Source organism: Octopus bimaculoides, chromosome 5, assembly GCF_046866305.1.
Source record: "Octopus bimaculoides isolate indiv1 chromosome 5, ASM4686630v1, whole genome shotgun sequence".
Lineage (NCBI taxonomy): Eukaryota > Metazoa > Mollusca > Cephalopoda > Octopoda > Octopodidae > Octopus > Octopus bimaculoides.
The window spans coordinates 110,173,859-110,190,301 of NC_142932.1; the positions used below are offsets into that span (position 1 = coordinate 110,173,859).

The window sequence follows — 16,443 nt, forward strand, 5'->3', positions numbered from 1 at the left end:
GGCTACGTCATCGTCATGAAATTGTTATGCCTATTCGAAAGAAAACAAACAGCTAAATACTTACAGTTACTTCTATCCCAATCAAAATATTAACCGAATTAAAAGTATTTGTATAAATAACAGATTTTTCTTTATTATTTCCGTAAAGTTTTGCAAAATATATGAACTATACTTTTAGGCGGAAGATTAATTTTAAATTTTTGAGTTTTCTAAATACAGAGTTAAAATTTTAATGATGGAATTAATGTAATTATACTTTTTTATAGTTGAGCATTTTTCAATAATGTTAATAAAATCTTGATGTAATTATAACTTCCTCGTCAATAAACTCGTACATTTGAACAATACGAAAATGTGAAGCGATGAGGATGCCCTAGTCATCTTGTGGATGTTCGAGCTTGGATGTTTGTTATATTGAATACTGTTGTAGAAACACCATTGTAAGTACATTTCTTAGGAATCTAACTGAACCAAAGTATTTCTAGTTATTATTGACGTTACATTCATCATCTGCCAACAAACCGCTTTCAGTAAATCTCTGCATTTTTGACTTAATGCTTTTATCATTTACTTTCTACTTGTTTCATTAGACTGTGGCCATACTGGGGCATCGCCTTCAAGGGTTTTAGTCAAACGAATCGACCCAGTACATATTTTTTTTTAAAGCCTGATACTTATTCTGTCGGTTATGTTTGCCGAATCGCTAGGTTACGGGGACGTAAACAGATTAACACCGGTTGTCAAGCAATGGTGGGGTACAAAGACACATAGACATACATATACACGACAGACTTCCATACAGTTTCCGTTTACTAAATCCTCTTATAAGGCATTGGTCGGCCCGGGGCTATAGTGGAAGACACCTGCCCAAGGTGTCACGCAGTGGATCTGAATCCGGAACTTCGCAGTTGGAATGCAAACTCTTTACCACTCAGCCGCCACAAATCTGATAACTTATACATTTACGTTTTTTTTTCCGTCACAAAATCTCTAGAGTGGAAAGTAAACTAAGAATTTCATCCATTAAAAGGATTTATATCATACAGTCAAGAATCGAAGACTATGAAGAAAAAAACAAACAAACCAATGAAACTATAAGAAATTAAAACTTTTATTCTGGAAATTAAAATTTAGTCGCGAAAGCACGTGGGGGTATCCGCATTACGGTCCTAAATTCAAATTGGCCTTTTAATATGGTCCTTTTATATGTCTATATTGTCTATTTCGTTGATATTTCCCTACTTGCTCGTTTTCCAATTTTCTAAAAGAAAAAATCTGGCTGGTTATTTTATTATTTATTTCAAGAATTTTAGCTTCGCTAACTGATTTTCAAGGCTAACACAGCCGGCATTTTGTAGCGGCAGTTTATGAAAAGGTAGCAAAGTAAGTCAACCCACAACGAAATTCTAACAAGCAGTAAGGTATCAAACTAATTGGCATTGCCAAAAGGTAATCACCTTAAAAATCAATTCACGAAGTTATAATTCTAGCAAGCTTTGGTGCATATATTTGCGGATATATATATATATGGAATTCTTTAGGGGGAACGTTGAATGTTGATGCAGATAAATATTAGGTTAAAATCCTTTAGTCGGAGATTGCACCCAAATTCAAATCGAAAGGAGCGAAACCTTCGTTAGGGAACTGACCAACAACAAAGTGTATATATGTATATATATATATATATATATATATATACACACACATACATATATGTATATATACACGGCCATATAACCGACTAATTTGAATATTGGGGCGTAAAAGTGTAGATGCCATTAAATTGTTAAGATACCTGGCTATTTTCTAAACATCCAAGCTGAAAGGAAACAGGTAAATTTTTTACCAGCAAATAAACGGAACACATTGTTATTTATTTATTTATTTTGTTCCCCATTCATAGCAAAGCCGGTTAAAATACTATAATGTAGCATATCTGAAGCGGTTCAGTTTCTAGTGGGTATTTTTATTAATAATTTTGATTCATCAATTTTTTTTCTGCGTGTGTGTGAAAAATTTATAGGTTAAATGAAATCTACATGTATAAAGATATTTTAGTTACAATTCAAATTTTTCCAGGATGAAAACGTGATTCTGTCTTAAACGCAACTGCAGTGTATTTATTTTTTGTTAATACTATATATTTTATAATATCTTTTTCTGTATATATATTCTTCGCATGATTTTCTATGATGATAGTTACATTCATCCATGGCGCTACGCGTTGCCGTAGCATCGGGTCCAGGAAGCTGATGAATAATATAATTTCATCATATTTCGATGAGGGTGGAAGGCCTATTTTTTAATACAGCATTGAGGCCCATAAATACATTTTAAATGTTTCTGGTTACGTGCCTAAAACAAGGGGCCGACCAAATTAAATACCTCTTTTGAATTAATACGTTAATTTCTTTGTTGAGGTATGAAAGGCTGTTACACATTTCATTTGAGCTGGTACTTAACGGTATTAAGTCGCAGATTTATTATATAGGAAGGGCTAGGTCCATATTTTTTTAATGTCTTCTATTATATAATTTTATTCATATCTTGGAAGTTTTTTTTCTTCTCAGAATATAAATCAATCCTTATAGTTGATTGGATTTAAAATACGAGAAAAATAATGTGAATGAATTGATAAGCGTAATTAATTTTGTAGACCGGCGATAATTGAAAAAGACGGCGTATTTTTATTTATACAAGATCGTTATCATTACTTGTGTATCTGGAAAATAAGCGATATCGTATTTGCAGACTATATTCTGAATTTTAGTTTTAATACCAAATATATATAGTCCTACATTACGTAAATACTGACAAAAAAAAAATGCAATACCAACTCACTGTATATTTAGAGCTATATAATACCATAAAATATACTGCTTACTACTATGATATACTTAAAATGACTAGAAGATCCATAAACTGAATGGAAAATATGTGAACCATAACGATCTCAGAAGAAAAAAAAAAAATAGATACGAGTAGTTTCCTACAAGATGTAATGACGCATAGCAGTGAAATGAAATTTTAAAATATAATTTCCAGTTCCCCCCACCACTTCATTTCATCTCACCACAAAATATTATTTTGGTGACTTCTTTTGTTCTAACAATCATTTAAAAGCTGTTTCGTTACTTAAATATTTTGCTGGGAAGAAAGTTAATTAATGAATTAATTTAAGTTTTGTAGAAAGTTAATTATGCCGGTATTCTATCATTTTTATCCCTCACTGGTAGATTTTTCATTTTATTGGACAAAAGGTAGAATCGACCTTGGTGGGATTTGAACTCGGGACAAAAGCTGTAACTGAATAGCGCTTGGCATTTTGTCTGATGCTCTAGATATTCTGCCAAACCAGCAGAATAATTAGAGTGTCATACTTTTTTTTTTTTTACAGTTCACTTAGTACTACATTATCCATTGTCTTTTATTACCAAGTCAATAAGATATGATGTGAGGGAAATTTATCTGTTGTTTTTAGCTGGTTGAACAACTATATAGAGGCTTCCTTGTACTTATTTTGTATATGTTGATAAGAATTAATCTCAATGTATTATCTGGTTATTCAATGTTGCTCTCAATTCAATACTATGAAATGTTATATAGACACGTTCTGAGTTCAAATTCCGGCCGGCAGTGGCGTATTTGGGTAGTCGCTTTAATGCATCGCCCGGTTTAACGCCTCCACCTGGTACTTGGTTGCTTTTAACGAAATTTTTCCTGTTGCAGGCTTTTGGGCTCGTCTCCGGGTTAAGAATACATTCCTCAACAAAAAAAAAAAAATATTTAAGACAACCCTTCAAAGAGAGTCAAAATAGAAAATAAAGCGTCCTATTCATTTGCGGATGCATTTTTTTTTTTGTTAGTGATGTTTCGAAATGCTTGTCTTGATTTTAAAGCGTTCCAACGTTGCCCTCCCACCCCACGTTTCAATGTCGGCGTTTAGTTATTACACCGAATCACTTGTCACTATTTTGTTTTTTGTTATCCTTTACAGATAGAACTAAATATAGAATCCGGTACTACTAAAGCAGCGCGGACTCGAACGCGCAGTCACGCGTCCGCGCTAGCTAGTCTTGAGTGGTCGATCCTAATCCTAACCCTAACCCTGTCCCTAACCCTAACCCTATCCCTAACCCTAACCCTATCCCTAACCCGCGTGTGCAAATGAATACGTGTTTAGGGTTAGGATTAGGAATAGGGTTAGGGTTAGGATCGACCACTCACGACTAGCTAGCGCGGGCGCGTGACTGCGCGTTCGGGTCCGCGCTGCTTTAGTAGTACCTAGAATCCTTTCCTTTCATTTCATTTCATTGTCCTTTTTTTTTTTTGACCTAACTTAGAAAATGAATAAAAAAATGTAACGATGCATTTACATCGAGAATCCGTGACGTAAACAAAAAAAGGAGTATGGGATAGTCTTTTCTCAAAATATTAGAAGACGGCAGTGTTGAACATACATCCTACTCTTTATTTTTCCCTTAGGGAAAAAAGACAGAAGGTGGAGGGGTGCGTATTCGAAACATCAGCTAATATATATGTGTATGTATATAGATATGCAGGGCAGGGAATCGTCAATTAGTAATAAAATTAATAATTAACAATTTTGCCCGGTAGCTCAGTATGAAAAAACCTTTTCGGTAAAATCATTTATAATCATAAATATATAGGGATTGACAGTAACCTGCTTCTCCAACATACTGAGAATTCAGAAATAGCAGCCAAAGAACTACTGATTCCAAAACTACAAATTATTACTCTAAATTGATAGCGATATTTTTGATACACACAGAACAAAAAACAGTAGAGAAGAGTAAAAAAAACCACCTGCCTTTAGTTAATTTAGTACGATCGTTTCACAGTTAAGAGTAAAGAATACTCTATTCTGATCTTCAGCTAAATATTCTAATTATTAGAATATTTAGCTGAAGATCAGAATAGAGTATTCTTTACTCTTAACTGTGAAACGATCGTACTAAATTAACTATTAGAATATTTAGCTGAAGATCAGAATAGAGTATTCTTTACTCTTAACTGTGAAACGATCGTACTAAATTAACTAAAGGCAGGTGGTTTTTTTTACTCTTCTCTACTGTTTTTTGTTCTGTGTGTATCAAAAATATCGCTATCAATTTAGAATAATAATTTGTAGTTTTGGAATCAGTAGTTCTTTGGCTGCTATTTCTGAATTCTCAGTATGTTGGAGAAGCAGGTTACTGTCAATCCCTATATATTTATGATTATATGTATGTATGTATATATATATTAGCTGATGTTTTACCCGCACCCACTTATTACACTTGGTATAACACTAGTGTAACAATAATTGGGTACCCTCCCAGCAGTATATTGGATAGATACTATCCCTTAGTGGGTTGAATCCTCAACCCCTAACTCTCTTGCATTATATATATATATAACCCTATACACCACTAGAATGAAACGTAGAACCACTCAAAAATCTCCTTCATGTTATCTTCTACTGTCCTTTTTTGTTTAGAACATTGAATAATGTAGCCTGAAGTATACACTATTGCCTGAAAAATAGAACATGGGATAATTATGGGTGGAATTAAACTGACGACTAGTATTTTTGTATATAAATGGTAATTTCTGTCTGTCTGTTACCATGTTGCCCAAACCAGCGAACCAATCTTCAATAAACTTTGTATACGTGTTGAACTAACGTCCAATTCAATTATAGGCTAACTGGATTTCAATAAAAATCGATAATGGACCGACTACGGGATGCAAAAGTGTTAGGTTCAGTGAAGTGTGTGTGTCAAACTGCTAAGTTACAGGGGACCAACACATATACATACATATGACGCGCTTCCACACAGTTTCTATCCACCGAATCACTCACAGGGCATTGGTTGTCTCAGGGCTATAGTAGAGAACACTTGCCATCAATATATATATATATATATACACCCACCCATGCCAGCATGGAAGGCGGACGTTAAACGATGATGATGATAACTATATCTGTATGTGTTTATGTCACCCAGTGCGTTAGAACTATCAACTACATTTTTAGTCAATATATGGATTTTGTTATTAAAATCCATACAAATATTGGTGGGTGAGGGAACAAAACAAAAATGAACATATTTCAGTGTAATATGACTACCTGGAAAGTAGATGTGGTGGCCATGAGTGCAATGTCTTTGATCATTAGTTTGCTGGATCAGATTGACATGTTCATCTCAGCCAAAGAGAAATCTCCCTCTACTTAGTCTGTTCCAAATACAGATGAATCTTTTCTCAAAGAGAACTTTTATCACATCTGTTGTTGCTTTGATTAACTCTTAACCCTTTAGCATACAGATTACTCTGTCAAATGTAATGTTTATATATTCACATTGTTTTGAATTATTCATGCATTATCTCAAACCTTTGACACTTCAATGACGTGATTTATCTTTTGTTTCAGTCATTAGACTGCAGTCATGCTGGAGAACCACCTTGAATTTTTAGTGAAATGAATTGACCCCGGTACATTTTTTTAAAGCATGTAAACACACCAACACTGGTTGTCATGTGGTGGGGGAGGGAACCAAAATATATTTATATATATACAGAAATTTAGTAGGGTATCAGAATACCACTTGCTATAAATAGAGCTAATGCTCCAAAATCACAAACTTCTCAATATTAAAATACACAGAGCGAATGCAACAAATATAACAGAAATAGGCTTACCTTGTATGAACTACAGAAGCAAGGAATACAGATATTCCAGGATCACTGGCCCCTGTGCAGGTGACACGTAAAATACACCATTTCGAGTGTGGCCATTGCCAGTAAGACATTCGAGCGAGATCGTTGCCAGTGCCGATGAACTGGCTCCTGTGCAGGTGGCACGTAAAATACACCATTTCGAGCGTGGCTGTTGCCAGTGCCGGTGGCAAGTAAAAGCATCCACTACACTCTCAGAGTGGTTGGTGTTAGGAAGGGCATCCAGCTGTAGAAACTCTGCCAAATCAGATTGGAGCCTGGTGTCGCCTCCTGGTCCACCAGTCCTCAGTCAAATTGTCCAACCCATGCTAGCATGGAAAGCGGACGTTAAACGATGATGTATGAATATACTTAAAGCTCATCAGCCAGACTTACTGCAAATCATCCATTTTTGAAATATTCATCACATTAAACCATGTGTTTTCTTTCATTTGAATGTCCCCGTGACATTCAAAAATGAACATAATGTGAGCCAGTATAAAATTTTATATAATAATAATAAAGTGGCTAGCAAGTAAAAACTTAAAAAATACCTTATTTAATTTTTACATATATATATCCAGCAGGCTTCTTTCAGTTCTTGCTACCAAATCTACTTGCATGCAGGGCTTTGGTTGGCCCAAGGCTATAGTAGAAGACACATGCCAAAAGTGCCACACAGTGAGACTGAATCTGGAACTGTGTGATTGGGAAGCAAGCTTCTTACCTCAAAACCAGACGTGTGCCTTTAGAATGACATTGTAGTGTAGGTGCGAGAGACCAGTTTAAACATACAGATGGTAAAATATTTGGGGCCAGCTATCACTGGTTTAAATACTAAAGAATTAAGTCAGCCTTGGTTTTGCAAGAACTCCATGATCAAAAGTATCTCTACTATGATTTGGTGCGTAAGGATTGTTGGACACAAGAAACTATTAAACAGTAAATAATGAGATTCAGTTCTGAATAAATTTTAGTACCATACCACCGTATATTGAAGCCTCACTTTCTTAATTGTATACAGGGTGTCATTATGTCCATCATCTTTGTTTAAATTAAATACCAATCCTCTTCTCCCATAAGTTGTGTGCCAATGTGTGAATGGTAAGAATTTAGCTTCCCAATCATATGGTTCCATGTTCAGTCCTACTGTGTAGCAATTTAGGCAAGTATTTTCTTCTATAGTCCCAGGTCAACCAACACCTTTTGATTGGAATTGGTAGATGAAAACTGAAAGAAGCCCATTGTATATATGTATGTTACTGTCTCCTTGCCTTGACATTGCATGATGGTTGTAACAAGTGTCACCATCATGCAAGTGATGTTATTTCCAATATTCTGTGAAAACGCCTGGTCATGGGAAAATATAAACTTACTTAGAAACAAGTGAGGGTTGGTGACATGAAGGGCATCCAGCTGTAGAAAATGCACCTCAAGAAATTCCATCTGAGCCATGCAAGAATGAGGAAGTGGATGTTAAAAGGGAAAAATGAGGGTGATGAATCTGAAACACAATGCATTGATCAAAGCTGACTTTGCCTATTGCTCCTACTTAAATCAGTCAACTATGAAATCTCCCCATACAATAAGAATAACTAGTGTACCTGTGCCATCAGAAATGACAGCATGAAAATTATACGAAAAATAAAATGAAAAGATTACAACCTTTATCTTAATAACTGTTTCAACACCACGTTTCTAGTGAAAACCCTACAACCAATGAGTTTGCCTTGTTTTGGATGGTTCTTTACCAACATCTTAATATCATTACTGCTTCTACTTCTACTCAATGCAACAAAGTTTTCCAATGCTGAATACTGAGTATTTTTCCATGAATGTAAAAATCCTTGTTGGACAACACTAAGATCAGAGTCCCATTAAGCAACATGACTATTGAATGCCTCTTCAAGGCCAGTGTATGAAGTGGCATCCCAGAAAGCGTCAGGGAATTTTAAAATTCCACTGGAGCAGCTTCGTTATTTTCTTCAACAATGGTGTCAACACTTCTGCAGATTGTTGCCTCACCAGGCAATAATGACATTATGTCAGTGTTTATATGAAGACAATCTTTGTTTTTAGGTGTCAACATGCTTATCGGTGACACTCTTTCAATTGCCTCATCATTGTCTAGTAGTAATTCTTCCCCAAAAACTTCTCTAACAATGTTATTTGTAGATACCATGTTTTGGAGAATTTCTATGAGGTTTTCTTCCAGTCCTTCATTGTTGGAAAGGGTTCCATTTCCAACCTCTAAGAGCCACCTGTTGAAGTCATCCTGTCCAGCCATTTGCATATTTTCTGTCAAACTGAGTTTTGTTACGAAATGTCAGAGACGAGATTGCTTAATTGATGACTCAGTTACTGCTGCATTGGATCCTTGTGGGATGACAGGTGCAGTTTGTCTGAAGTCTCCGCCAAGTAGCAGCACTTTTCTACCGAATGGTCTGAGTGAATTCATTGTTTGCCTCAGCAGCTGATCAATGGTTCTCAGAGCATGGCATGATAACATTGATGCTTCATCAATAATTAAAAGGTGAGCCTGCTTTAATTTCTCAGATGACTCTGGAGGGATTCTCATGTGAGAGGTAGAACTGTCATGCAATGGGGTGGGTAGCTTGAGTCCACTGTGAACTGTCCTTCCATCAATGAGCGAATCAGCAGCTATGCCTGTAGTAGTATAGGAAAGGACACACTTGTTTTACCTTCTTAGAGAAGCTGTCAATGTGTTGTACAGGTAGGTCTTTCCCATATCTGCAGGGCCATCGAGGAAAAAGAATCTACTCTGTCTTTCATCATCATTGATGGCTGCAATAATGTGTTCATAGACCTGGTGCTGAGCCTCAGTGAAGGATGCAATATGCCTCTCAATATCAACTCCTTCAACATTGTTATTTTCAACAGTTCATGAAAGGTTGCTGCAGCTGGGACTGGAAGATGCAAATCTCTGTAGCATAGCCCATGTACTCACATTCCGTAAATGATCAGCAAGATTACGGCATTGTTCTACTTTTAACCTGTGTTGATGGTTCTTCACAAAATTTACGTTGTTACCTTTGACTTGCAGGTAAGAGTCTACTGCCCATTGCTGGAAGGGCTTGCCTCCATGGATAACTGGGTTGAATTCACCATCTGTAACTGCTGTAAGAGATACATTATGTTGGAGCATTGTAACATTTTGCCTTGAGTTTGTTCTATTTTTATTACCCATTATATGTGGTTGCCAGCCTGGCTCTCCATATGGAAAGAACAACAATACATGCGTCGTTGGGGCTAAGAATGTTCAGACTGATCACAGGGACCTCATTGTTTCTTGGGTAAACCTTGAAATGTCTGTTGAATGGTGGCTCACCGTCAGTATTGCTGAAGACCATGGCTATTTCATTAACTGTTGGTAAATTGTATTTCTGCCTATCAGCAGTACAATCCCTGTTGAAGACTAAATTTACAACAGATATAGGCCCCTGTTTCTGTTGGGCATACTGCTCCTCATGCAGTTCTGGTGCCTTGTTAACATTCACTTGCTGGTAACAGAATAACACTTTGAATTGAATCAAAAACACTGGTGTCTAGCAAGGGTGGCTAAGGCTACTGACTCTTAGCAAATAATTTGACCTTTGGTTTGACTGTCAAGCACATTTATCTGCTTGGACATTGTTTGGGGGCAATACACATTGAGTTAATAATGATTTTTTTCTTTTAATTATGAAAATAATAAAAAAAAATTTTTGTCACATCTTGTGAAGATGTAAACTCATAATCAGAAGCTCAAAAAGCAAGAACTACTTGAATATAAATTGTGAATAAGTTCACATGCATACCTTGATAACTGGTTGAAAACTAGATTGAAATTGTGGTGAGTGAGTCAGTTGAGTTAAAATTTTCCAGCACCCACAAAGTACAAACACACACATTTTGTAAACTAACATATACAAGGAAAGCACTATAAATACAGAAATATAATTTTATAAACCTACACATGCACACGCACTCAAACACGGCTACACACAATACCTTTAGTTGCTAGTTTTTTCTGAATTGTCTCCCTTGTTGAAGATTGAAATAATGGTTGCTTCACGGAGGTCACCTTGTACCTCCCATCACATCCCAGCTTAGCAGAGACACAGAATAAAGTTTTCTTGTGTGTCAGCTATGTACATCTCGGCCAGAAACCCTTGAAGCCCAGTTTCCTTTTTGTCTTTAAGAGAATGGATTGCTTTTTTTCTTTTCTTTTGGTTTCTAAACTATTGAGTTGTGCAACTTAAGTCGTTTGTTTTTAGCTTTTTTGTGATGTTCAAGTGTCTTTTGTCGGCTCTGCAGGCGCAATCAAATAAGTCTTTGAAATGGTCTTTCCATCGGCTATGCTGTCACAATCAAATAAATCTTTGAAATGTTTCTTTCTTTATAAGTTTTGTACAATCTTAACTGTTAGTATACAGTACAAAATATTCTATCTTACATTGTATATGAACTATCTTATAAAAGTGTATATATATCATTGCTGAAAATCATTCATCTTTCTACATGATACTCTTTCTCCTCTCTAAAGATTTCCTTTTGGTAAGTGTTTTTTTTTTTTCCTCATTTAAAAGAAGCATGCGCCTTAAAACACTAAGACAGAATTATTTCACCTCACCTGGCCCTGCTCTTTTTAGCATTATACCCAGACTCATAAAGGGAAGAGAAATTCCTCATAACATTCAAACTGTCCTTGGCCGAAGAATGGGCTATGGTGCCCAACCTGAGCCAATACTGGCTTAATCCCACCCAAGTATACTCATATTCATTTAAAATTACTGCTGAATGCATTTTCTATGCCACATTTAAATGATGCTTCTACTGAGCCTTTTATACAATTACAATGAGTATTTACATACCCTGTGTCATAGTTAATGACTGCAAGATATAGCATTTTAATTTGGTCATTGGTACAGGTTCTCTGAGAAATTGTAATGTCCTTGTGCTTCTGAAGTAACAGCAGGTCCACTTAAAACAGGAGAAAATAACAGTTGATATCTTGATATTTTTTTACATATAAAAGTTTGCACTAGATTAGCCAATTGAATCAGGGTTATGTTCCATTTGCACTTTGTTGGTTTTGTTTCCAAGGGAACAGGAAGGACAAGATGTGATATTCGTGTCGTGTAGATGAAAAATATATGAAAGATAAATTTGTGTGGAAACATAAATTTACTAGTCTGCATTTTTATATTAATTTTCCTCAAGATTTTGCTTATTTCTGCATTAGACTGTGGCCATACTGGGGCACTGCCTTGAAGAGTTTTAGTTGAACAGAATGACCCAAGTATTTATTTTTATGCCCCGTGAGTGAATTCAGCAGACAGAAACTGTGTAGAACCCTGTTGTATATATCTATATATGTATGTGTGTGTTTGTCCAACCACTTGGCAACTGGTGTTGGTTGCTTTATGTCCCTGTAACTCAATGGTTTTGGCAAAAGAGACTGATAGAATTATCTGGGACATAAAGCAACCAACGTCAGTTATCAAGCAGTTGGGCAGACACACACATATATAGATATAAATATGCAAAATTCCACAGTTTCCATCTGCTAACTTTACTCACAAGACATTGGTTGGCCCAAGGTTATACTAGAAGGCACCTGCCCAGTGTCATCTACCTAACCCTGGCTGTGCAGTGTAACTGAACCCAAAACTATGTGGTTGCAAAGTGAGCTTCTTAACCACAAAACTACTTGTGCAATTCCCTACATTAATTGAGTTTGCTGTTTAAAAATTTAACTACTTCAGTTATTTTGTTACTAAAATATCTTTATATAGTTTAATATCAATTCACTTTTTATTTTTCTAGGATTTCATAATGAATGGAGAAATAAAAAAACAGCAGTTACGGAAGATGTCTTGTGAACTGAGTCTTTTGTCAAGACCAGATGGTTCAGCCAGTCTTAGTTGTGGTGATACTTCAATGATGGCCTCAGTATATGGCCCAGCTGAAGTGAAAATTGTTAAAGAACAAATCAACCAAGCTACAGTAGAAATTGTATATAAACCTAAATCAGGTATGGCTAATTGTGCAGAAAAATTAAAGGAGAATTTAATATGCAGCACCTGTGAGACAGCAATCTTGGCCTGTTTACATCCACGTTCTTCTATTAGTATAACTATTCAAGAACTTCAGAATTCAGGGTCCCTATTAGCTTGTGCAATAAATGTTGTTTGTCTCTCATTATTAGATGCGAGTATTAATATGAACTTCATGATGGCAGCTGTATCTTGTGTCTTCACAGAGAATGACCAACTTATTTTGGACCCAACAATAAAAGAAGAAAGCTCTGCACCAATATCAATGATGTTTGTATTTGACAGTGTCTCTAAAAGCATTCTTGCTATACATACATCTGGATTATTTGATAAAACAAAATTCAACTCAGCTTTGGTAGCCTGCAGAGCAGCTTCAGATGAGATCTTTACTTTTTACAGGGAAATTATGCAAAAAAATTTTTCTAAATCATAGCAATTATTTTCTATTCTAGCTTCAATTCATTTCTAAAAATAAATTTTTTTATTTTATTACATTTGTATTTTTTGCTTATTATTAATGCTCAGGTAATAGTTTTTGTATATTTATTCTTCAAATTATTTTAAAACACTGAATTCTTAAGCTTGTGGTTGAGAATTATCCAATATTTGTTAGCTAGTAATATTTGTTTCTTAAAAGTTTAAGTTTTGTTATACATATTATGACCAAGTTGTTAAACAACTGAAATAGCATAATACTAGCAAGCTCAATCGCTATGCTGCATTGGGAAACATTTATAGAATTGATTTGTGTCTAGTTGATCAGAAAATGACAAATGAAAAATTTGCAATGCATATATCTATGCATGTTATTTATCAAATGTGACTCTTTGAGTATCAGTAGAGTAAAATATCTTTTGGTAAGTAAATTAACACACCAATGCTGCAGCATGTATTGTATAGTTACTACATTTCATACATTTGCAACAGTCCAATGCATAGAAATATATAACATATGATGGATGATGTGACAGAAGTAATGTAACCCAGAACAAACAGTATAAGAAATAATGCATTATACATTTGTTTAATCACTCATTGAGCAGAATAGAACAGTAGACGTGTACTAGGCCCAACCCCAAAGGTCTGTTGATCAAAACTGTGCTATATAAAGAAATTGATATTTGATATTTATACATTACAACTGGGTTATATACAAATATACTAACCATATACATTTACACATACCTACAGGAGTAGATGCAAATTATATCAGAAATTTATACAGGATCAAGATCTTAGTTTTGGTACACCAAAACCCAAGTAGCATAGTGAACAGAAACTACAACAGTTGGTCGCTTCACTTTGTGTATAGGATTATTAGTGCATTGGTATTGATCCATGATTAAAATAACCAATGTGCAGTTTACTGCCTTTTGCATTGTGGTGGTGCTTATTCCAAAGCAGTTGGGAGATATCTTAGTAATCTTAGTTTTTTGAAGGTTCTGTCTATGGCTGGTGTTCTACATTTCAATTAAATGGTAATCATGTCTCTTTTGTTAGAGCAGTTAGAATGCCTTGTAGTATTCTTTCCTTCTTTCTGTACTTTGAGTTCAAATTCTGGTTGAGTCACTTCTGCCTGTCTTCCTTTCAGTGTTGATATATATATAGTACTCAGGAGTGGCTGTGTGGTAAGTAGCTTGCTTACCAACCACATGGTTCCAGGTTCAGTCCCACTGCGTGGCACCTTGGGAAAGTGTCTTCTACTATAGCCTCGGTCCGACCAAAGCCTTGTGAGTGGATTTGGTAGACAGAAAACTGAAAGAAGCCCGTCGTATATATGTATATATATATATATATGTATGTGTGTTTGTCCCCCCACCATCGCTTGACAACCGATGCTGGTGTGTTTACGTCCCCGTAACTTAGCGGTTCAGCAAAAAGAGACCGATAAACTAAGTACTAGGCTTACAAAGAATAAGTCCTGGGGTCGATTTGCTGGACTAAAGGCAGTGCTCCAGCATGGCTGCAGTCAAATGACTGAAACAAGTAAAAGAGAAAAAGAGAGTACCTGTCCTGATCAGTGAGTGATTGTGATTATTAGAGCATCTAATGAGACAGCTTGCTATATCTTTCATTCTTTATATTATTAGTGCAAATTCTACCTAGGTGCTGTTTACCCAACCACTAAAGCACCCTATCCAAATCAAAATTAGTCAGTATGGTCAAGAAGGCCTCTAAAACCAGGATAAAGTAAGGCAGCAAGTTAAAATTTTGTCCAATAGTGGATTGGCAACAACTTAGTGGATAGGATATCTCTTGTAGTTAATATCACCTGTCTGTGGTACCAGTTAACAGATGTGTATGGTGAACCAATGGGGACTAAGTGACTAAAATCAGTAAAATGGTAGAACAAATCTATTCCAAGGATTTGTTAAATCTCCTAATATAATAATGAGCATAGTGTTTTTATATATTTCTGCCAGTACTGTGTGACTGGCCCTCATGCCGGTGGCACATAAAAGCACCCACTACACTCTCGGAGTGGTTGGCGTTAGGAAGGGCATCCAACTGTAGAAACTCTGCCAGATCAGATTGGAGCCTGGTGCAGCCTTCTGGCTTGCCAGTCCTCAGTCAAATCGTCCAACCTATGCTGGCATGGAAAGCGGATGTTAAACGATGATATATATATATATTTGTCCAGAATCACACTGGATGTAGAGGAGGAGAGAAAATAGTAATTCAGTGAAGGAGAAGTAGTGAGAGAAAGGAAGGGGTAATAGATAAATAAGGAAGAAGGATGAAAAAAGTCAGCGTTTCAACTCTGAGTATATGTGTGTGTGTGTGCATGTGCAAGGGAAATATGTATATGTGATGATTATGTACCTTATTTGTATATAAAATGCTACAATTAGCTGTCATTGATGGTACATAGTCAGCTAGTATAGTAATAATCTCTTGATTAAATGGCTGAATTTATGAGGTTATTTTGAAATATATAAAGAATAGAATGTATTGTTTAGGGGCAAGTTGGGCTGGGAAAGGCCATTCAGTTAAGAAATTCACTTCAATATCACTTGGTACCAGGTTTAATTTAAACACCTGGAACTTTGAGCAAATCTCTTCTGTAATATTTTCAGATCAATCGAAACTTTATGAGTGAAATATTGTAGATGGAAACTTCAGATGGAATGTTATTTATTCTTGGGTGTTAGGATTAATGCCTCATGGAGGCACTTAGCTGAGCAGTTAGGGTGTTGCACTTATGATCGTGGTTTCAATTCTTGGACTGAGCAGTGCATTGTGTTCTTGAGCAAAACATTCCATTTCACATTGCTCTAGTCTACTCAGTTGTAAAAAAGTTCCAGCAATAGCTGGAAGTTAACCCTGCAACAGACCAGCATCCCATACAATGGGTAGATGTTGAAATATCAGTCATTTATCATCATCATCATCATCATCGTTTAACGTCCGCTTTCCATGCTAGCATGGGTTGGACGATTTGACTGAGGACTGGTGAAACCGGATGGCAACACCAGGCTCCAGTCTGATTTGGCAGAGTTTCTACAGCTGGATGCCCTTCCTAACGCCAACCACTCAGAGAGTGTAGTGGGTGCTTTTACGTGTCACCCGCACGAAAACGGCCACGCTCGAAATGGTGTCTTTTATGTGCCACCCGCAGAAGCCAGTCCAGGGGCACTGGCAACGATCTCGCTCGAAAATCCTA

General features: G+C 36.1%; 1 protein-coding gene across 5 annotated transcripts; it reads left to right on the plus strand.

Annotated features, from left to right (window-relative positions):
* Window positions 1-215: 215 nt before the first annotated feature.
* Window positions 216-13,271, plus strand: LOC106880623 (exosome complex component RRP46). 5 transcript variants are annotated; one of them, XM_014930649.2, is made up of 2 exons: window positions 216-440; window positions 12,550-13,271. In XM_014930649.2, the coding sequence occupies exon 2, from the start codon at window positions 12,559-12,561 to the stop codon at window positions 13,210-13,212; it is 654 nt and encodes a 217-aa protein (XP_014786135.1). In that variant the 5' UTR covers window positions 216-440; window positions 12,550-12,558; the 3' UTR covers window positions 13,213-13,271. The 5 variants fall into 5 exon arrangements, with proteins under 5 accessions (XP_014786135.1, XP_052824140.1, XP_014786136.1 ...); XM_052968180.2 differs by lacking the exon at window positions 216-440 and adding an exon at window positions 1,345-1,449; XM_014930650.3 differs by lacking the exon at window positions 216-440 and adding an exon at window positions 1,711-1,833.
* The last annotated feature ends 3,172 nt before the right edge of the window (window positions 13,272-16,443 follow it).